Source organism: Metarhizium acridum (assembly GCF_019434415.1).
Source record: "Metarhizium acridum strain ARSEF 324 chromosome Unknown scaffold_574, whole genome shotgun sequence".
Taxonomy (NCBI): Eukaryota; Fungi; Ascomycota; class Sordariomycetes; order Hypocreales; family Clavicipitaceae; genus Metarhizium; species Metarhizium acridum.
The window spans coordinates 1,076,021-1,097,429 of record NW_027094044.1 but is presented as its reverse complement, the minus strand read 5'-3'; the positions used below and the strand labels follow the sequence as shown (position 1 = coordinate 1,097,429).

Genomic DNA, 21,409 nt, shown 5'->3' with positions numbered 1-21,409 from the left:
GGAGCTGCTGAATATAGCCAGGGACCTTGTTGCGAAGTTCATGGTGGTGGACGAAGAGCCAAGGTGGTGCCTCCACGCGACATATCTAGGACACCACCGATGCGAGTCGATGCTGCTCGGTTCCACCACGTTTTGTCTGGCAAGGGCGGGACTTTGGCCGCTGCCCGAGGCTGTTGACGTCGAGCTCAGCCTGTTGGATCTGTACCGAGTACTGGGCACTCTGGTAATTCACGACATCGGAGAGACAAACCAAGACCCGGCGGTGAATCACCAGGACTGCAACCCCGCTCCCGCTGTTGAACCAGGTTCAGATGGTCATGGGGCAGATACCCAAGTCCGTTAACGGATTTCCATGTCAATCATCTGGAGGAGCAGGCCCAGAGGTTAAAACACGGGGCTCCAACGTAAAGCAGCTAGGATGTTTACTGAATGGTACTGAAGTTTTTGGTATGATGGCTTTTTCTTGTCCTCGGCGTCCTACATTGAAGTTTACAAGAGGCGATGACAGTTTTCCAGATGCATGTGCTTCTCCTTCATGTTGCCCATAAACCCTCTTCAAGTTTCGCAAAAGACTCGGCTACAAAATGAACTGTGATTGTGTCGGAACCTGGAAATGTGTCGTGAAGCCCGGGGTTCCTCAGCACCATGGGGGAAATTTACTATCCGTCTCGCCAACCATCATGGAGGTGATGAGGTCAAATTACAGCTACCAGCAGATATGGCTACAGCTATTACCAGGGCTGGCAAGGAGCTGTAGCATAGCAGCACTATCATTTATATGTAATCAATTGATATCATATATAATCTAGTAACGCGTATTTATCAATAACAAAACATATGAAACTACCTAGGTATAAATTATATAATAGGGAGAATACAGCTCATGACTCAATACATAGCACTTATTGCTGCTGCTGTCGCAGCCGACACAGCATTATGCTCTGGGGAATTTATTTAGTTCAATATTCTCCAAATCAGACACGTTGTTGCTTCCAACCAGCGGCGGCTTTATTGGTTTAAAATGTGCCGGGTGGCATTCCCAACATTTAAGTCTAAATCAGCTTAGCTTGCGCCTCTCGCCGCCTTGACCTACCCAAAATGGCAATAGAGTTGCAGTGCATCGAGCGTCTCCCCTCCCCTCCAGCTCCTCTCCCCTCCTCTCTCGTCTACATCACCAAGCAGCAGACAGTCAACTCCAACGCACACAACGCGGAGCAGCGAAGCAGGGCCATGATTGCGACGTTGCACCGTCTCCGCCACATAGACATGCCCGGTGCTCCAATGAGCAATATAAACAGACGCGGCCCCATGAGCCGATCGAATGCTGGATTGCAGTGTCACCCTTCCTCGACGAACCCGGCGCATCGCGCAACTTCGTCATGAGAGCGTTTACCGTCTTTGGAGTGCTGATTGGCTTTGTGGTCGCCCAAAAAACGGGCAACCACCCAGAATGGCAGCGATGGTGTGGCAAGGCCTATCAACCGCAGTAAGTGGGTGGTGTCATTTCATCATTTCACCGTCTCGTCAATGGGCACTAAATTTTGCACTCGAAGGCATCCTAGCTTTGAGCCTGGAGGCCAGACCGTCGAGCCGGATACGCTCCCCGGCGGCCCAGCTCTCGAAATCCAGTTCAAGCCTCGGTACAGCATCTATCTGGAGAGCGAGAGGCAGGCTGAATTCGTTGTCAACGCCGGCATTTCCAAGTGGCACGGCCAGCCGTGGCCCAGCCTGAGCACTCCCGATGCGGCCCCCCAGGTCGTCTTCACAGTTAACCTCGTGTCCAACAACGACCTTCTTGTGTCGGACCGTGTCAATGTCAGCACCACCGGCAACGTCTTTGCTTTCGATCTGACCAATCTCAAACCCAGCCTTGATCCGTACGAGGTGGTCCTCTTTGGGGCAACGGAAGACGGCGCCTCCAGCGTCACTGCCACAAGTGAACTCATGTTTCTTCCGGAGAAGACCAAAGGCAGCGTAGCAAAGTTGGACAACCTGAATGGCGGCTTTTTGTTCCGCAGCCCGGCCACCAAGAACAACTTTGAGCCATTTCTCCCCTATGGGTACTATGCCTCTTGCGACAAATTCCTCTGCGACAAGGACTACATCCAAAAGGTCAAGGCGTACAAAGACCTGGGGTTGAACAGCATGGTGTCGTTGACGACGGTGCAAAACTCGCGCGCGACGTACGAATACATGGATACCTTGGACCTGCGGTACATGTATGACTTGAGAGGCTCGTATAAGAACTTGACGGCGGTTGAGGAGCATGTTTCTGTGATTCGGGATTTTGAGGGCCTCTATTCATACTGGGGCGCGGATGAGTATGTCAAAGGTGTCGCAATCGCAAGGTTGCGCAGCGAGGAGTCATGACGATGGGCTAACAGTGTCTCCAGGCCCGACGGCCACCAAGATCCCTTTGATCTCCTCCCCAAGGCGCGTCATCTCATCCGCCAGCTTGACCCCTACCACCCCGTCTCCGTCACTCTCAACTGCCAAAACTTCTACTACAAGGAGTATACGGCGGGCGCCGACTTTGTCATGGAGGACGCGTATCCCATCGCCATCAACAGCACCTTCAGCAAATGGGGCACGCCTTGCAACACAACCTACGGCGACTGCGGATGCGACAACTGCCAGGGCAACGTGCAGGATGTGCCGAACCGTCTGGATGACCTGCTTCAGTACGAGCGCTGGCTGGGACTCTGGCCAAAGACGAAAGCGCACAACCCGCAGGCTTTCCACGGCGAGGACTACTGGTTTAGAGACCCCACGAATGAGGAGGAAGTCGCCATGAACGCGTTGGGGTTCAACCACGATGCCAAAGTGATTGCCTCTTGGGTGTGGCCCTTTAGCGATTCTCTCGGCCGGATCATGGGCAAGTTTGGATCGGCAGTCGCGAACCAACCCGTGAGGGACTTGATCGTGACGGGGAAAGCGCATCGCGTGCATATCGAGGGCCACCAGGTTGTCGACGCAGCGTACTGGGCTGGCGAGAAGCAGGTGCTGGTATCAGTTGTGAACGGGGGTTATGAAGCCATCGACGGCGAGGTTTCGATTCCCCTGCCCAAGTCTCTTGCGCTTCAGACCAAGGATGCTATTGTCTGGGGCAACGGGACGTGGACACTGGGCGATGGAGAGGTCCGTTTATCCCAGCAGAGCGCCATGGCGACGAATATGGTCATCCTGGGTGTGGGCAAGGGCAGGAGCAAAAAGTAGACGCCTCATGTTATGGAGTGATTCTGTCGCTAATATAATTGATAGATATTAGATTCCATCAAGTAGCTTGAACCAAAAATTTCAAATGGCCACAAAAAAACACCGCTACCTTCCTCGCACAACCCACCCCATCGAGTTCATTGTTTCGGGATGCCGCTCCCATCCCTGTTCATCCTCTGCCACTGGCTCTTCAGCTCGACGCTATCCGCGCTCACCAGTGTATTCCTCCAGTTCCTCTCGCCCTGCATCTCGTCGCACCTGACGACGCCGGCGCCCAGCATGACGGGCGTACAGTTGGCATAGATGGTCTCGTACGAATGCGCCGGCACGACAAACGTCTCGTGGAAAATGCCAATGTGGTCCGGCCAGACGTTGTTGTACCAGTCCCACGCGCGGCGGTGCATCTCCTCGTGCGCAAACCTGTGGACGCTCTCGACGTCGCGGAAGAAGTAGCTGACCATGAGGGTGTCGGCGGCGCCGGGCCGCGACCCAACCCAGTCGGTGATGCTGACGAGCCCCAGCTCGTCGCGGCGCTCCAGCAGGCTGTAGTTCATCTCGGCGAACTTGTCGGCGATTTCCTTACCGTAGGGACACAGCCGGCCCCGGGGGTGGTTGAACTGCGCGCCGAGGTTGAAGACGACGAGCGGCCGGGACGACGGCGACGAGCCGAACGTGCCGTCGGCCCTGGGGAGGAGTGAGGTGGTCCGGCCCGGGACGACGGCGGTCATGTACCCCGGGGGCTTGGCGGGGCGCGGGAGGAAGAAGTCGATGACCTGGGTGGTGACGATGGCCAGGGCGAGCGTGGCGATGGGCACCACGGCGTAGCGGCCGGGGAAGACGGTGCATATGACGAGCTGGACGGCGGCTGTGAGGAAGATTCTCTGGCGCTGCGCAAGGAGCGACCTGAAGAAGAGCTATGGGAGTTTCGGGGTGTTAGTAGTGGTGATGGTCGTGGTGACGGTGGTGAGACTTACAATGGCGAGGGGGATTGGTTTCTCGACCGGCGGAGGGCCGACGGGCGCCAGCTTGGGCTTGAACTCGCCCATTGCGAGGACGTTGACGACGCGTGTAAAGCCGTCTGGGTCTGACGGACTTGGATGGGAAGATGGAAAGCGGTCGGGCGTGAAAACTGTCACACAATCTTCAGTGGTGGTGTTGGTCCGTGAAACTAGAAAAGGACAAGCGAGGCCGACGCCTTAAGTATCCGAAGTCGATGGCCGCCTCGGAGACATGGCGTGGCACTGCGTCGAGAAAAGAGAAACCAAGCAGGGGAATGGGCAGGAAGCCTCGGTATTCTATTTGGTCCGGGGGAGGCGGCCATCTGCAGATGGGCATGACATGTTGTCGGGCTGGGGGCGCCTCGCATTCGCTTTTTCGGCCCCGCGATGCTGGATGGACATGGGGCGGCTGCAAACGAGAGCGAGGGATGCCCACCCGGGCGAGCGATCCGATTGCGAGGGCTGCTGATCTGACGGGTCCCCGGTCCTCACCCATGCCGACGACGTATGCACTCTGTGCTTCATTGGCGGGCACAGGTGATATATATAATATTTTGCCCATCAGAGGTATATACTCATATGCCACGGTATGCTACAGTACAAACATGCGAGGTCAAATGCTCTCTGCCTCCCACTGTAATCGACGGCGGTAACACTTGGTACCCCCGCCCACGGGTTTTCAAGTGCATGCCAACACTCTTCACCATCCCTCGTCATCCCCTCACGCTTATGCCCTCGGCTGACTTCGTCATGGACATTTTGGGAGAATCCGGCGCAGTCTCGACGCCAGACACGGACCGGAACGACACGCTCCTGTGGTTGGTAATCCGGGCATCAGCTTCACGGCACTGCAACCCGAAAGGGACCTTATTACGCGGCGCATTGCATGGAACAACGCGGCAAGGCGATTGATTCCGCGTCATGGGCGTTGCAATTTCACCTGCACCACCTGCCTCGCATTTCAAAGCAAAAAGGTCATTTGTCATTATCATCACATCATATCGAATCTAGCACAACACCCGCCCCAAATCCCCTAGACCTTGTACGGATCCTCAACATCTTGCCGCCTCCTCCTCCGCCAACCGCCTCGCGCCCCAACGTAGATGAGCCAAATATACACCCCCATCCTAGATACAGCTTACACAAGACCTTCCAAATCTGCCTCACGGCGAACACGCACTTCACCCACGCTATCCAATGCCTCCACCCGCCCGCCACTGCCGCCCTCTGCCTCACCGCGCCACAGACAGAATCCATGCCCTGCACCCACGATTCCGCAGAGCTGCTGCTCTCCCGCTGGTGCCACCTCAGACGCTGTATTAGAATACCAATGTTAATCAGGTCCCGGATGATTTGCTCCCTTTTGCTAGTCATCTTGTCTCCGTCGCCGTCGTGTTTTCCTTGTTCGCCTGCTGCTCGTCCGGCGACGTAGCGGGTGCCATTAGGGACTTTTCCCACTCGTCGAGGAGGTTGTTGGCCGTGCGTTTGATGTTGCTGGGCGAGAGCCGGTTGACCATGTTGGGGAGCATCTCCTCGAGTTTGTTCGGGGATAGGATGGGGGTTTGCAAGTTTTTTGGTTTCCTACGTCTTGGTCAGCCACCTTTTGTTCTGTATAGGTTAAACTTTTGCTTCCTGCCTCTCTTTCTTCTATGCCCAAAAAAAGAAGAGAGAAAAAAACGACAAAAAGTTAACAAAGTAAGAAAAAAATTCCTTACACTGGTGTTGTGTGCTCTTCATACTCGGGAATACTCTGAATGTCGTCCATCGCTCCGCCATGTGCAGTAGAGCCGCTCCAGCGCGTACTCTTGGCAGCCACAGGAGACTCCCAATTCGCCCAGTCCGTGTCGTCCATGGAGTCAAAGCCCAGAGGCGTCCAGGAAAAATGCTTGCTCTTTGCGGGTCGCGACTTTTCCGGTGACACGTCCTTGCGAGTGCTAGTAGGCGCTGGGGAAGCCGTCACGAGCGATGACGCTTCTAAACGGCTCGCTATTCTCTGGCTTGTCTGGCCGTTTTTGGACCGAGCCTGATCTGAGGGCCCTGAATGGTTCATCGACCCAGCATGGTGTTGCCCAGGACTCTGACCTTGCCCATTGATAGGCTCATCACCAATTGTAATCTGTCGAATGTCCTCCACAAACGCCTTGAAACCGAGCCTGACATCTTGCATGAACTGCGAGCCAGCGGGTGGACTCTGCTGTGTTCGGGGCTGCCACGAGGCTCTCTTTGCTAGCATCGGGTTCGCGGCCCGAGTTGGCCTCTGGTCGACTGGGGAAGGCCGGACATCTGCCCCAATCTTGTCCTCCAAGACTGAAAATTCGGAATTGGTTCTTGCTGGCGAGAGAAGTGACAATGTACGGGTATGACGTCCCCTAAAGGCCGTCCTTCGGCTCTGCGTAGGTGTACCCTGGTTTTGAAGCAGGAGGTTCCTGCGGTCCATGTCGACACTGCATCTGGGCGACTGCATGCCTCTGTCTGCGGTTGGGGTAAAGGCTCTGCTAGTGGAATCATGGAGGCCAGTGTCTAGTTTGTGAAGAGTGTCCATCAAGGAGAACTGCCTCTTGAGCGCTATGAGTTCAGATTCTTCACGGGCCAACGCTTCTCTCAGCTCAAGCACCCTGCGCTCCTTTGCGGCTATTACTGTTATGAATTCATTCACATTGGAAGGCGATGGCAGAGCTGAGTGATCCTGTGGCATCGGGGGTACCGAGGACGGTGTAGATGCTGTTGCTGCGGGCGTAGGTCTCGAAGGATCGCTTGTTGGCAGAGCAATTGGTAAAGTGAGTGACAGTCTGTTTGGGATGCGACAAGCAGACTCGGTGCGTGAATGCCGCTTGGGTGAAGGCGGCGCTGCCATGTTGCCCACGGGTAATGGCGGCGGGGGCATGATGCTGCTGTCTAGACTTCGATGCTTGTTGGGCTTGCTCGTGCGAGGTGGACCCGGTGTTGTTGAGGTGAGGGCGTTTGCGGCGGTCAGGGGTGATGATGATGATGATGATGCGGGCTCAGGGGCAGAAGCAAAGGTCGAAGTCGCGGTCGCGCAGATGCTGCTCAGGACCGAGGTCTCAATTGACGTACGGTCCGCCGCAGACGAGCGACGGCGAATTTCTGAATGCGAGGCCATAACCAGACGCCTCTTGGAAATCTTGTAAACGCTATGTAACGAGTGACGTGCGTGAGGCCGGCGACGCTGGGTCAAAATCTGGATGGAGAAAGGAGTGGATGCGGCGCAGTGATGGCCAGCAACTGATCTGCGGCGCCGCACAGAACCAGCTCTTGGGGCGAGCGCGAGGACAAGTTGACGCTGGCTTAGACGGTGATGATATTCATCGAAAAGAGCGAGGCAGCGGTCGAGAGCGCAAATCGAAAGAAGAAATCCAGTCATGAGTGAGGGTGTGAAGCGAAGCAAGTCCAGACGAGCCAGAGACAGGCCTGGTTGCTCATTCTGGCCCGGCCACTCAAAACCTGCACCAGGACCAATTGGCCAATTGACCACTCGAAACCGTCGACTACTTTTTTTTATTAGCAGTGGGATTCGAGATGGGCGAAGACGGAGGGCGCAGTCTCAATTGACCAGCATCATTGGGCCAATGGTCATCTGGGCGCCGAGGCAACCAGGGGTCACAACGTCACAAAGTGAGCAACACCCAAATTTGCGTGGAACCGGGTGCCGGGAGCGATGCTGCAAGCGAAAGAGGCTCCAGGTTGTCGGCCCAGGGTTTGTGTCAAAGTGCGCCAAAGTGTTGTGGGAGACGAGACGGTCAAGACCAGACAGATTGACAGACAATCAGACGAACGGCGAGCCGCAATTGTCATGTATGATTGAGGTTCCGGGTCGATCAAAATGAGAAGGACGAAAGGGCCTGTCCGTCAAACTTGTCCCCGCGCCCCGCGTGTTTCGTTTCCAAGAACAGTGACAGGTCTTGTGTTGATGCTTTGTTTGGAATAGACCAACGGCAAGGCTGATGTCTCGGAGGCAGACGAGGCACAAGGGCTGATGTCTCGGAGGCAGACGAGCGCCTCTTGTTTATCCCTCAACCGTGGCCACATGTTCAGGCAACAACACGCCATAGCATGCATCATACCAAGGGCATGTTATTTATGGTTACGATTACTATTCCCTGCGGTGCTCAACGCAAAGGGTCGTCGCTTAATATCCACAACCATCTCCGTCTCGAATCGTCACGACGCTCCACGCGTCGTTGACCCCGACAACCAGCGGATCTGGGTGGATCGCTGCCCGTCTTCAGCACGCCTTTATTAATCGAATAAGGGCTCGTCAGTGGTTTATGGTCGCAGCCGCACCGCATCTTGTATTGCGCGTGGACCTCCGATGTTGGCTGCAGCCCTCTGCCGCGAGGCCAAGCCATCTTGACCTCTCCCTCTCTCTATGCCAGATCAGTCCAAGTGCTGACGATAGCGTCAGGTACAAGCTGGCCGTTGTGAGGCCCGCAGCTTTCTCTCCAACTCTCCACATGCATCGCTCCACATTGATCCTCATCCGAGGTCAACTGGGCCTTCTTTTTTTTGACTGACCCATTTGCCATTGAGCAGGGAGTCGCAGGAACCACAATTTCCTTCTGAAAATTAGTAGCCAATCAAGTGTCTCGTCTGCAGTGCCTTAATGCAAGTGTACAGTGTACCAGGGTCCAACGTGGAGGGGCAGTTGATGGACTGGAATTAAGTGACCTCATCACGAGCCGGAATCTAGCTCGATTCTTAACAGTCAAATATATCAACGCCCTTGATGCTATCCGAAAAGGAGTCAGCAAACATGGCAATAATTGAGACTTGCGATAATATGAGATTGCTTACCCCAAGTCCTGCGGCCCGATCTTGTTTTGAGATGCATCGTCAGCCTCGCCTCGTATACAGGCAGTCGAGGCATGGGGGTGTCCGGCATGTTGGGCAGTTCAAGTCGCCCTCGACCGACCACCAACCCTCAGAACAGTTACACTATGTAAGGTTAGGACAACTTCGCCAGGACCGCAAGGGCCATTACGAACACATTGCCACCATCCTGCAAAACGCCTGACAGTGACGGATTGCATTACCCTTACTCGCTGAAACTGCCGGATTATTTCCTCTTGCATTCTCGCGGTCGGGCGGGTTCCAAGGATATCCGCAGCACCGTTTTGGGCGGCCAAGTTTGGTGCTGCTTGCTGAATGACTCGAAACCACATTCCGCATTCTTTGTTTGCACTGCAATACATCGCATCAATATCCTAGGCCGGTTCATCAACCGTTAAATGAGATGAAAGCGCCCTACTCACCAACAGATACTGGCATTATTTCCCACGTCCGCCTCTGTGAGACATCTTGGGCATGCAGGGTTCGTCGGTGACGGGGCAGACCGGAACACCGTAATACTTATGATCATGCTCATGTTTACTTTCATCCCTCTGCGAAAGCTGCTAGACCACGGGGCATCAAAAGTGATATCCTTTCCGGTACAGCTGTCCTCCAAGGAGTACTTGCGTTCAACGACCAACTGATAGCCGTTCAATTTCTGGAAACGATGTTCGAGCAGTGCTTGAAACCCCTATTACTATCCGTGTCAGAACATGGGCATCCTCAAGATACTTTCGGTTCGGCATACGCTCCAGTCATGAATCCAGTCCATGGGAATCTCGACAATATGACCTAGCGGATCTTCCAACAGCACAGGCTTTTCCCGAGTCGGGTCAAGGGTTCGGAACAGCAGCGAGTCTGATGCCAGAGACTGCATACTGGCAACAAGCCTGGTCACGTTTCCCACCATTTCCTTGATCTCCCCGACAGTTTCGTACGTCATCTTCACCCATGGCAGTATGGTATGGCTATCTCTCTCCATCATGACCAATCGATTGCTAATGTCAAGGCACAGGCGGACCTGCTCTTCGTGCATATCGGTCAGCGTTTTTTCATGGTTCGCAAGAAGTTGGCTGACTTTTTCTATTCGCTCCAACACTGTTCTATTGTCGACTCGCGCGGATTGCCTGGTTTTAGACATCTAGTGTGAGCAGAGGCAGCCGGAGTCAGGGTGGTGTCACCATACCGACCGGCAATCGCAACCAGAAGTGCTATGCGATCTGAATAGGTTCTGAGCTTGTTATGTAGCTTATCCAGATTTTTCTTTTCCGCAAAAACCCACTCAACCTTCTTAAACACATCTCTAAGCATCCTCCCCGAGCCACCGGGCTGTAAGCTTTGATTGTATTTGGGCACAAAGCGTTCGAGAGCACCTCGCACGACACCGGCGCAGTCGTGAATGGCAAGTTTAATTTCCTTCTCGACGGAGTCCAACCACGGACTCGGTTCGTATTGCTCGTAAGTGGCGATGACCTGAAAACGTCGGTAAATAGTTAGAAGAAAAGTTGGAAGGTGCTTGGTGCTGAATCGCCACAGTTCTTGCACAGGCACGGGAACATACCTGCATCAAAATTCGAACGAAGCTATCCAGCTCATCGCGTAACTCTTTATACTGCCTCGCAGACTCAGCCGAGGTGCCAAGGCTGTGCCTAAGCTCAAGTATAATCTGAGAGACGGCGATGATTTCCCCCACGCTGCCGAGAGTCAGGCTGAATTCCATGACTGTAACCGGCAGCAGAAGTCAGGCTAAATATGAGGGTTGTTGGCAAGTGGCCGATGGCCTAGGTTTCGTGCTTACGAACATCTACGAGACGTGAGGCTAATATTTATTCAGTTCCCGCCTCAGCCTCAAATTGGGCTTATTCAACCCAACTTAGGTGTGTAGTGTGCAGCATACGAGGATGCTGCCTGATCAGTTGTGCGACATGAGATTTTATGTGTCAACTGCGCCGACACTAGTGAGTACGGAGTATCTAACTACTACCTAGGTAGGTACTAGGTGGATGTGCGAGAACTCGGAAGAACTTTTGAACTGACTTCCGGCGTCTTAGAATAGTCTAGAGTTTGTTTACAGCCAAGTGAACAAGTCGTGACTGTTGCAGAGAGCATACTTTCGGCGTTACAGTCGCATCTGCTGATTTATGGAGGTCGAGTCCTGCCTTAGTTTAAGCTACGTGCTTTCAACCAGCATGAATAGCTTCAATAGACAATACCATGGATAGCGACATGTCCAGAAGCGAATCGACTGTTGGAATCGCATGGCTTTGCTGGCTAAGGGTGACATGAAGTGTGATCAAGAACCTGACTGAGCAATGATATTGTGCAGCCATTTAATTTTCCGACGCTCCCCTGCTTTGTCACTTGCCAACTGGGCGTCCGCTTCAGAACGCCCAACTAAAGTCTGGTACCATCTCATCATGTGACGTCGCGTGTCTGGTCTTGAGCCTAGCGACGCTCGGATCCGCTTCTTGATGGAGCCGAATCGCACAAACGCGTCTCAAGAACTTCTTGCTAGTACTGAGCTACACTTTGTCATCTCGCGACACCATGATTCTCAGGCAAACCTGCTTGCTCAGCTGAGAGAATGGATGCATGAACCGCAAATCACCCTGCGCTAACCCAAGGGCCTTGGGCTCGACCTTTGTTGCCTACCTAGGTGCCATTCGTTTTGACAGTGATCCACGCGCCATGGCCGACAGCGGTCATCATCTCTAATAATAAATAGGGCCTCTGTTCCGCCACCATTCGCTAATATTTCTATTTCTTGGATACTATTTTTCTTTCCTTCTATTTTTGAACTTCCTTAATTGACCCTTTCGAAATACTCAGTGCAGAGGCTTCAAATCACAATGCCGATTCCATTCGTTCTCGTGTGCGACTTGCTGGACGAGTGCCACCGGCTTTGCATCGCGAATAAACCCAATACACAGGCTGTTGTCGACTGGTTTGCACGCCATCGCGGCCGGATTAATGCACATGATACAGACCCGGCTGCCTTACTCTCTACTTTGCTACCGGAAAAACGGACAGACCGAGTTTACTGTATCAAAGCGCCAACTTTGGAGAAGATTATTGGGAGAGCTTTGATGCTTGGATCGTCCCGAATCGTCGAACTTGCCTTATACAAACAACCCGGACAGCGCACCGACCTTGCAGATTGTGCTGAACGCATTCTTAATACTACCGTAAATTCTAACTCTGATTTCCGTGCTTGGGACGCGTACTTATGTGACACAGCCAAACCCTACTTCCAATGAGAAACCGCGAATCAGCGTGGAAGAAATCGACGAGGCCTTGCACAGATTGGCGTCCAGGATCAAATGGAGCTCTCCATCTATTCGGAATTCCCAAGCCGCTCTGACCCCACGTGGTAGATGCGATCTGGAGGATTTTTATCGTCGTCTCACTCCGCGCGAGGCGAAGTGGTTTACAAGACTTGTCCTGAAGGACTACCAACCGCTTATTTTGGATTCTGAACTTGTGTACCGCTGCTGCGATTCAACCCTGCCCCTGATCCTCAAAGCGCAGGACGACTTTGCAACTGCTATCCAAACACTACAATCGGCCAAGGGCAACATGCTCCCCAATTCCACAAGGAGTACCTCACGGAGGGACCAGATTCTTGCGGCGGTTAAACCAAAATTGGGAGTGAAAGTGGGGAGACAAAACTGGTTCAAGGGCCGCAGTATCAAACATTGTCTAGATATGGGACATGGACGCATGAGCGTTGAGCAAAAAATTGACGGGGAGTATTGCCAAATACATGTTGACCTAACGAGTGGGAACTCCAGAGTTCAGATTTTCTCCAAGAGCGGCAAGGACAGCACTGAGGATAGACACAAACTACATGGGTGAGCAACGGAATAGTGTCTCGCTAGTACCGGCTAACTCGGGGCAGAGTGATTATTAAATCCCTTGGTCTTGGCACGTCGAACTGTCATGTGCGCAAAAACTGTATTCTCGAAGGGGAACTAGTTGTGCATAATGATGTTGTGAGTATGTCAGTCGGGTGAATCAACTTGTTCCCTAACCATTGCCAGGAAAATAAGATACTGCCGTTTCATAAAATCAGGAACCATGTGACACGACGAGGTCGGCTCATGGATGTGGACCTGGATTCACCGTGTGTTTGTTGCATCACATAATCATTGAATTGGACTAACTAAGCCAGGCCACGCTCGTATGAGAATTTGATGATTGTGTACTACGACATTCTCTTCCACGATGACCGATCGTTGCTAGGCGTCCGCCACTCGGAAAGATTCAAAATCCTACAAAAGACAATCAATTGTGAGGGAGGCCGAGCAGAATTGGTAAAGCGAACTCTTGTCGACTTTGACCGCCCAACTGCAGCATCAGAGCTGCGAAAGGCATTCGCTAGTGTCATCACTGACAAAGGGGAGGGTCTGGTACTCAAGCCAGATGACCCTTATTTTAACTTTCAAGCCAAAGATGGTCGGAGTTCGGGTCTATGCATCAAGCTCAAAAAAGAATACATTGGCAACTTCGGTGACGTGGGAGACTTCGCTGTTGTCGGCGCAGGCTTCAACCCTACAAAGGCATCATCTTACCGGATACCCAATCTTCAATGGACCATATTTTTTGTGGGCTGCTTGAACAACAAGGAAGAAGTCAAACGGTGGAATGCCAAGCCAGAGTTTACCGTCGTCAGTGCTGTGGAGATTACAGAACCGCTTCTCAGGAACTTCATATCTCATTGCAGCCCTGTATCGGTACCATTACGCAAGAACGATGCGACAAAGTTGCATATTCCAAAGGGCATCGAGGCTAACGCCTCTTTGACTGCAGCGTTCCAAAACCCTGCAGTTTTCGATTTGAGATGCTTCAGCTTTGACAAACCGGGGAATGTGGGCTTTTGGACGCTAAGATTCCCTGCCGTGTCCAAGATTCACTTTGACAGGGACTATTCGGACGCAGTCACATTTGATGAACTGCAACAGATGGCTCAAGTTGCAAGGGCAACACCAGACCTGGAAGATAGTCAAGAGAACCTTCACTGGATTGCGAAGTTGGAGGGGGCCGATCCTAGAGGGCGTGCGGTTGATGCTGTCAGTCAACTGACAGCCACAACAATGCCTACCCCTTCACCTTCCAGCTCTAGACCACCTTTGTCACCAATAATGCAGCGACCACAAAGCAGAAGTCCGGAAGTAGTGAGGGCCTATGGGATGAGTCAAAAATCAGCTGATATGTCAACTGCCTCGCTCACCACACCACCTACTTCTTCTCCGGTAGAAGAAGAGGCCCGAACACCAGGAAGGGGGAGCAAACGAAAGTGCCCTACATCGTTTTCACCTACCGCAGCGCTGACACTGCAAAGGCGTCTCTCAATGACGACCCATTCGTCACCAGTAGCGGCGACCAAGAAGTTGCGTAAACCTTTGGATGATGTTGATGCTAATGTCCTGCAGCAGTCTGCAACACCGAACTCGTCGTTTGAAGACGGTGGGATAGATCAATGCGTTGGATTAACCAAATCTCCACCATTTATACAAGAAACGCAAGAGAATGAAGCCCCTAGTACACCTGATGAAGGGATCAATCCTACAAAGGGCGATATCCGGTGTACGCCAATTACCATTTCTTCCGACGAAGCATCTCAGGCGACAGACATATCACCCCAAGTCAAAAATGGGTGCAAGTTTGCTGCAAAAGAGTGCCATTTATTCAAGCACACGATCCTGCTTGCTTCAAGGGCCCTTGGACCCTCATCGGAGCGGACAACTCTGTTAGGTGATCACGGTGCATCTGAGTTTGCGATATCATTAGACGACTGGTTGCAAGAAAATAACTATGGCGCTACGTTGGGGAAAAAGTCATCGCATATAATTATCCTGGTCGATACCGTGGACAAGGCCAGCGAAACCAAACTTGTGCTGGCTGAAGTGGAACGAGCCCGAAAGGAGCTACCCCCGAAAACGCGTGGTTGGATGGCTGTGTATGATTGGCGAATGTTGCAGCATCTCAAGATCATGGAAGATGAGGAAACGAAGAAAAAGTATTACGATGGGTTTCATGACCCGTGGCGGAGGTGGTACTGTGGAATCGTATAGGCCCTTGGAATGTGGTCTTGGACGCGCATTGAATACACTCGGCTAGATAGATGGGGGCAACCAGGATACCCAGAATTATACGTTGGAAACCATTACGCTACATGTGTCTGCATGTCAGTCCTTTTTGTCCTCATACAAGGTCCCGTAGGTCTCCCTCAACCTCATGAGCAAATGTTCCCCTGCCGTCAAAACCCTTCTCTCGGCATACGGATTCTTCACCACACCCTCCTCGACGAAGCCCCTGACGCGCTCACTCGGCACAGGCTCCAGCAAGGCATCGTCCATGGGATGACAAAAGAAGGCAATCGAGTATCGCGGGTCAGTACTGCTCTCTCCCTCCACCCCTTCTGCACCGTTCGTAGGAAACACCACTCTATGAACGGTACTTCTGAAGAGCCCGTTGGTCCAATACGACAGCAAGTCGCCAATGTTGATTAAGATAGGTGGGCTGGGATCATTTTCAGTACCCGGCGGTGAGACGGGGACAGGCGCCCACGTCCCGTCCTTTTTGAGGATTTCAAGACCAGCCTGGCCCCTGAGACGGAAGAGAAGCGTAATGGAACCGTAGTCGGAATGGGCACCTGCACGAACATCGTCGACGGTGTGGGACGTGCTCGACGGCGGCGGATAGCGCAGGAAGCGGAGTATGGTGCCGCTGCCAGAGGGGAATTTGAAGTGTGCCGAGGAGAAGAAGTCGTCCACCTATTCTGTCAGTTGGGTGCTTTATGAGGCAAGGGGGGGTAACAAAGAATGCGACGTACTTGGAGACCCTGGCCTAGGAGGGCGAGGATTTTAAAACACAGGGCGCGCAGAGGTCGGCAAAGGCGGAGAAACGGGCCTCGTCGGCGGCAACGGTGGGCGGCAGAGGCTGCTGGGCTTTGTTGTTTATGAATTCGCCAAAGTTGAAGGCTCTGAGGTCCAGGTTAGGCCGGGATGGGCGACGGTCTAGGGGTTTGTGAATGCGCGGTTGCTCACTCTTTGAAATCTCCCACCTTGTGACTCTTAGCAGGCGCTCCGCGTATATTGCTACGTGGTGGAGGGGATTGATAGCGAGGGTGAGTACCTTTTGGTTCTGGGGGTCCAATGTCTCGGCATGCATGCTCGTCCATCCTCGATTGTTGGTTTGGATGGAGCACGCTTGCTTTTCGTCTAGCGGTGCGCTGAACAGCTTTTTGGACTTGATGGGTCGTTGTTAGCATCCACGAGCCTCCTAGAGAGAGTGGGATTTAGGGGGCCTCTGGGGGTGCCAGCGTGCAAGTACCAGGGCAAATGCGTCGTCGATGCTCGCTGCGGGTATGTCGTGGCCGAGGTTCTGGATGTAGATGAAGCCGTGGTCGGCTGCGGCGTCGACTAGTTGCTTTGCTACATCTTCTTGGGGACCGGAGAGGTCGATGATGGGTATGTCTGCGGATGCGGGGGACATTGCTGCGGATCTTGGCGTCTGGTATTTGCGTGGTTGTTGGTGGTGAGGATGGATCGGAATGTTGATGTGGAGGTGGGGGGTGACGTCGTGTAGGAGGAGTATTGGATGCGGACTGTGAATGAATTAATTGATGCTATGCGGAACCTCATGGGATGCGGTTGCACGTCATTTCATAGTCGAGATGGAGGTGGGTTTGGACAGGCCTGGATGAAGGTGTTCCTTGGAGGTGTGCGTTGACGCATGTGCCACAGGTGCAGATCGGATGCTATCCATTCAATGTTCTACAGCTGTCAGCCTTGGCTGCTGGAACGGGGTCATTGGGCTAGCATGTTGTAATATTGTGATGCCTATGTAGATATTTCTGAACGACGTATGATAGGGCAGGCACTACGGTCTGTGGCGAAATATACTACCATGACCTACCTAGTAGGCACTGTAGAGTTATTTGCTCACCAGGGAGTATATGCTAATATACTACCTAGGTAGTTACTGATAGTATGTGATAATATAGAGCGCGATAGCTAGGTATCTGATCCATGTCTGGTCAAATCAAATTGATACTTTTTGCCTCCCACCAGCTCTATGACTCCCCACTGTAGGAAGGTACTTGACCTCGAGTTCGCGCGGGAGACAAAAAAGTAAACCAGCCAGGCCTTTATTTAGAACCGGGTTTTTTTCTTTATTTTAGCGACGTGGTGTCTGAGCAGCGCCGCTTTGACGACGAGCAGCTCCATCCGTCGAACTCCAGCTTGAAGGCCAACTCGTCTGCAGCAAGAGCGGCAAGGGCACTAAGCCCAACACGTTGGACTGGTGTTCAGACAAAGGGCAGTTGCATGTCGTCTTGAAACCTGCACAGTCCTGCGCGGTCTGTGTTCAATGTTTGTTCAAATGCTTCATATTCCCACAACTTGGGCTTTGGCTGTTTCTTGGAATTATTCCTTGACCTTTTAAATACGTCAGCCCAGCTGCAATCAAGCATCAAGCATTGAGCACCAGCCACCATCAACCAACCATCAACCGACCAACCCCCGAGGCGGCGACTCAGACTCAGTCGGTCCCTCAAGTGCCACTCTTTTTTTGGCCGCCGAAGGAACAAGCGCCAAGCAGCGCAGCCCGCCTTTGCCTCTGGTCCAAGTCTCCTTCAGAAATCCACATCTCCCACCCAACTAACCCCTTCGACAACGACACCGGCGCAACCACCAACTCCATACCGCGAGATCCTATAGTCGACCAGCTAATTTCGTTTCCTTCGAATACGGGCGCTCTGGTCGCCGCCGGGTTCTTTCAGGATGCCACGTGAGTGATGCACGCTCCCCCATGTGCGAGTGCAGGCGTTTGGTTTGCTCTGGCCAGATCTGATGATGTGCCGTTGGGGCTGGGAGCTTGCAAAAGTCATTGTGGTGATGGCCTCATTGTGCTTCGCGCCGCGCCAATGAGAGCAACGGGGGTGTCAATATCGACCATGACAGCCTCTATGTTGTCCGTCTTCTCTAGCAGACTGCCTAGCAACATCGCCCGTCTTGCAATTGCACCTCTTCCTCGACCCTCTGGGCGCACACGTGCTTTCCTTGTATCGCGTGGCAAGCTCGTCGGTCGACCTGTCCATCAATGACACTCTCGACAACTCAACCTCGCACTTGCCCTTATTTTTGCTCTACCGAAAACATGGACTAACCGCACTCTTTTTTTTTCCAGTTCTCATTGAGGATACCTGGATCAACAACCAGGCATAGTACGTTCGCACTGCTTGTCCAATCTACCCCTCCGCCTCCGCCGTTTGCACACCGTTTGCAATAGCCACTCGCTGTTCGGAAAGTAAACGTAGTTGCTGACGATTTCTGACCAATCCAGCTCGGTCGACCTCTCTGAACTCGAAGACTGCTCCATCGCCGTCGATGCGACGTACTATCTGAGCCAGCTTCTCGACACTTCGCCGGCTCACGAACCTCTACTCTCGGCCCTCGGCGGTCTGACTGGCATCCAGACTCACATCAATGAGAACCTGGATCTTTGGAATAAGAATCGTATTGTTCCATTCTTCATCTTTGATGGACAGTCCATTCCCCGGTCAAGACGAAGTCGGCCTTAAGCGCCGGCGGGCCGCGAACAAGAAGACCGACGAGGCATGGGATTTGTACTCGAGATCAGAAGCCGAGAAAGCCGTTTCGACTTTTGGGGCCAATGCAGGTATGCCGGTCCTAGTTACCTGTTGAAACTTGGAGAGAATTAACCGTGCCTGGCTACTCAGGTGCCTACATCATCCAGAACTTGTACCCGTTACTGCAGGGAATTCTGAAACAGCGAGGCCTTCATTTTCTCGTGCCTCCTTACAATGCATGCGCCCAAGTACGCTTTCTCACAAATAACATGATGCTGGGATGCCATGATTCAAAGAAACTGACAATGCCACAGCTAGCCTACTTTGAAATGATCGACTCTGAACAATGCGCCGGCGTCATGGGCCCTCATGAACTGCTTCTCTACCCCATCAAGGATGTCATTATTCGCTCTCTTGATTTTGAAGCAAACAAGGTCACGGCCATTTCCAAGAAGAAGATAATGCGCATACTTAGTGTAACGGAGCCCATGTTCATTGACGCCTTGCTCATGACTGGAACCTCCTTTCTTCCCACGTTTCCCCCTTTGCTGGATACCTCGATGTACACCAATCAATTCACCATAATGGACGCCGTCAATATGCTGAGGACCTCTGACAAGGCTGTGGCCAGTGCCTGCGCTTCCTTCAACGACATTCTGCAAGCTCAAGATGCCAACTGGCTGGACAAGTACAGGAAGGCACGGCTGGCTGCTCATCACTTCATTTATATTGCCGAAAACGGTGAGGTGCTTGTCAACGATTTCGAGCGCCTCACCAAGGATAACCACGAATACCTCGGCCTCCAGCTGCCTGCGGAGCTCTTCCACTATCTCAACACGGGACTGATCGGCGCACGCAATCTGAACAGTATAACGCACGGTCAAATTGTAGTGCAGCCCACCTTGGACGGCGTTGTATCTGATGAGTACAAGAAACTCATCACCACGAAGCTGGTCCCAATTAAGGAACAGGCTCTTGGCCTAATCATCCCTCGCATCCACCGAGGTATTGGACACAAAGACATCACTTTGCGTGTTTGGTTCGATCCAAAGTTCTCCCACACAATTAATCATCGGTGCACAGCAGCCGCCTCCTTCGCAACGGGTTGGTACTTGGGATGTTAAGGAGAGCGACCTACGCAGTGTCTTTCCAGCCGGTTTTGCAGGCCCCATCTATCTGGAAGTCCTGGCCCTCGCTAACGCCGAGTTCGTGGCAAAGACAATTGCCAAGGAAAGTAAAATCAGAGGAATTGATAGCTTGGAAATGGTTACATCTGTTTCCATTTGGCGATTTCTTCACCTGAGGGGCTATGTCAGCGACTCCCATACGCTGACCAAATGGGGGAACGCATTGGCGACCACCTTATTGGCGCTCAAAGATGCAGCCGAGAATCGCCCCGAGGTCCCTGCACTTGATGAGGCGGCCCTGCTTGCCTTTGAGTTGGTTCGACATGGCATACTGGGAGCCAAGCATCAGGAAAACATTGCCGGCTTGCCTCGCAGGGGAACCGACGAAGACAAGACTAGCCTGGTGCTGATTAGCCAATGTGCAACACTGTTAAAGCTGCGTCACCAAGTGTATGGCTACACTGGACCTCTTAACAAGAGTCTTTTGGCATTCCGCTCTCAGTCATCGGCCGTTCGCGAGGTGGATCGCGATCTGATAGAAGCTATCGTGGCGTCCATGTTCATGTATGGACAAAGCAGGAGAGACAGAGAGGACTATCTAGAGATAAGCCAAAGGTGGGACAAGTGACCCCCGGGATTCTCTAACGTGTACAGTTACTGACTGCGCTCTTCTAGGCTCCCATTTTTGCAAGAGCCGGACATCGGATTGGGAATTGCGGTGCGGACCTTCTTTGACGAGGATGACGCTTCTCATAGCAAGGAGAAGCGAAATGAACGATTGGAGGAGTTCCCAAAGACTTTTGTGCCGTTTGCCGAGGCCTTGACGGATGACTTCCGAATCTGTGTGGATTTTTTCAATGCTCTGAATCAAGGCATGCAGACTCTTGGCTCCGACGAGTTGCCTGCGGCGGATAAAACAGCTTGGAGCAACGCTCAAGCCTACCTGGATGCTCGACCTTTCTGATGGAGATTTGATCACCACACATTGTCGACATTCAATGTCGTTTGAGGCATGGTTATTGCTACTATTGCAAGGCGCATAGATTTTACGTTCAGGGTCATGGTTATCCAACCAGCGAAAAATCATCTTTTTTATGTTTTCCGGATATGATGTCCAGCCCATTGGACACAAAAGTACTCGAGACATTTATTCAGCGGCTCATGCAACACCACTGAGCTAGGCGACAATGTGAGGGAACTGAACAAGAGCCTCTCGCTAGGATGAAGCTGCATCGTGCAGAGAAGGGTGGCCTTAGCAGCAAGGAGACCTATCGCGAGGAAAGTTGAGAAGCAGTGTCGAAACGCAGCCAAGCGGCATGGCGGAAGTGTGTACGACGCCTTGGTACAGGAATCAGCAGATGTAAGCCGGCATGCGCTTCAATGATGGCATGTGAAGGGGGCGACGGAGCGCCGTGGAAGTCAGGGCAATGTTTGATAGGACTGCTTACAGTCGATTATACCATGTCAGCCCTAAAAGACCAAAATACTTTTTCTTAAGATACGCGTGTGTGACGACTGTGTGGCGCAATGTGTCTGGTCTGGTAGGTTGCGATGCAATCTACGTCTTGAGGTATGAAACACTACATGGCATCAACAAGATTCAGTGGCTAATTCAGACTCGCGTA

General features: G+C 52.7%; 9 protein-coding genes across 9 annotated transcripts; 4 read left to right on the top strand and 5 right to left on the bottom strand.

The window, feature by feature from the left end:
* Window positions 1-989: 989 nt before the first annotated feature.
* J3458_020737 (uncharacterized protein) lies at window positions 990-4,939 on the top strand. Its single transcript, XM_066122209.1, has 2 exons — window positions 990-2,321; window positions 2,394-4,939. Exons 1-2 carry the CDS (start codon window positions 1,528-1,530, stop codon window positions 3,214-3,216), a joined length of 1,617 nt encoding a protein of 538 aa, XP_065972836.1. The 5' UTR covers window positions 990-1,527; the 3' UTR covers window positions 3,217-4,939.
* J3458_020736 (uncharacterized protein) lies at window positions 3,354-4,262 on the bottom strand (the record flags this gene model as incomplete). The annotated part of the gene is made up of 2 exons (XM_007814113.1): window positions 3,354-4,130; window positions 4,191-4,262. The coding sequence occupies 2 exons, from the start codon at window positions 4,260-4,262 to the stop codon at window positions 3,354-3,356; spliced, it is 849 nt and encodes a 282-aa protein (XP_007812304.1).
* A 15-nt stretch (window positions 4,940-4,954) lies between the features above and the next one.
* J3458_020735 (uncharacterized protein) lies at window positions 4,955-8,213 on the bottom strand. Its single transcript, XM_066122208.1, has one exon. The coding sequence runs from the start codon at window positions 7,594-7,596 to the stop codon at window positions 5,926-5,928; it is 1,671 nt and encodes a 556-aa protein (XP_065972835.1). The 5' UTR covers window positions 7,597-8,213; the 3' UTR covers window positions 4,955-5,925.
* Window positions 8,214-9,768: 1,555 nt separating this feature from the next.
* On the bottom strand, window positions 9,769-10,782 carry J3458_020734 (uncharacterized protein; the record flags this gene model as incomplete). The annotated part of the gene is made up of 3 exons (XM_007814111.2): window positions 9,769-10,189; window positions 10,249-10,535; window positions 10,624-10,782. The coding sequence occupies 3 exons, from the start codon at window positions 10,780-10,782 to the stop codon at window positions 9,769-9,771; spliced, it is 867 nt and encodes a 288-aa protein (XP_007812302.2).
* Window positions 10,783-11,911: 1,129 nt separating this feature from the next.
* J3458_020733 (uncharacterized protein) lies at window positions 11,912-15,136 on the top strand (the record flags this gene model as incomplete). Its single annotated transcript, XM_066122207.1, has 5 exons — window positions 11,912-12,247; window positions 12,300-12,913; window positions 12,961-13,054; window positions 13,103-13,185; window positions 13,234-15,136. 5 exons carry the CDS (start codon window positions 11,912-11,914, stop codon window positions 15,134-15,136), a joined length of 3,030 nt encoding a protein of 1,009 aa, XP_065972834.1.
* Window positions 15,137-15,250: 114 nt separating this feature from the next.
* J3458_020732 (uncharacterized protein) lies at window positions 15,251-15,421 on the bottom strand (the record flags this gene model as incomplete). Its single annotated transcript, XM_066122206.1, has 1 exon — window positions 15,251-15,421. The coding sequence occupies one exon, from the start codon at window positions 15,419-15,421 to the stop codon at window positions 15,251-15,253; it is 171 nt and encodes a 56-aa protein (XP_065972833.1).
* A 490-nt stretch (window positions 15,422-15,911) lies between these two features.
* J3458_020731 (uncharacterized protein) lies at window positions 15,912-16,559 on the bottom strand (the record flags this gene model as incomplete). The annotated part of the gene is made up of 2 exons (XM_007814109.2): window positions 15,912-16,313; window positions 16,398-16,559. The coding sequence occupies 2 exons, from the start codon at window positions 16,557-16,559 to the stop codon at window positions 15,912-15,914; spliced, it is 564 nt and encodes a 187-aa protein (XP_007812300.2).
* Window positions 16,560-18,607: 2,048 nt separating this feature from the next.
* On the top strand, window positions 18,608-19,781 carry J3458_020730 (uncharacterized protein; the record flags this gene model as incomplete). The annotated part of the gene is made up of 3 exons (XM_007814108.2): window positions 18,608-18,746; window positions 18,808-18,905; window positions 18,972-19,781. The coding sequence occupies 3 exons, from the start codon at window positions 18,608-18,610 to the stop codon at window positions 19,779-19,781; spliced, it is 1,047 nt and encodes a 348-aa protein (XP_007812299.2).
* A 139-nt stretch (window positions 19,782-19,920) lies between these two features.
* Window positions 19,921-20,748, top strand: J3458_020729 (uncharacterized protein; the record flags this gene model as incomplete). Its single annotated transcript, XM_066122205.1, has 2 exons — window positions 19,921-20,399; window positions 20,460-20,748. The coding sequence occupies 2 exons, from the start codon at window positions 19,921-19,923 to the stop codon at window positions 20,746-20,748; spliced, it is 768 nt and encodes a 255-aa protein (XP_065972832.1).
* Between the last annotated feature and the right edge of the window lie 661 nt (window positions 20,749-21,409).

Excerpts from the sequence above, each read along its gene's own strand:
- J3458_020737 (XM_066122209.1), top strand. The coding sequence starts at position 1,528 with ATGGGCACTAAATTTTGCACTCGAAGGCATCCTAGCTTTGAGCCTGGA. Across the intron at positions 2,322-2,393 it reads TCATACTGGGGCGCGGATGA|GCCCGACGGCCACCAAGATC; the intron begins GTATGTCAAAGG and ends CAGTGTCTCCAG.
- J3458_020735 (XM_066122208.1), bottom strand. The coding sequence starts at position 7,596 with ATGACTGGATTTCTTCTTTCGATTTGCGCTCTCGACCGCTGCCTCGCT.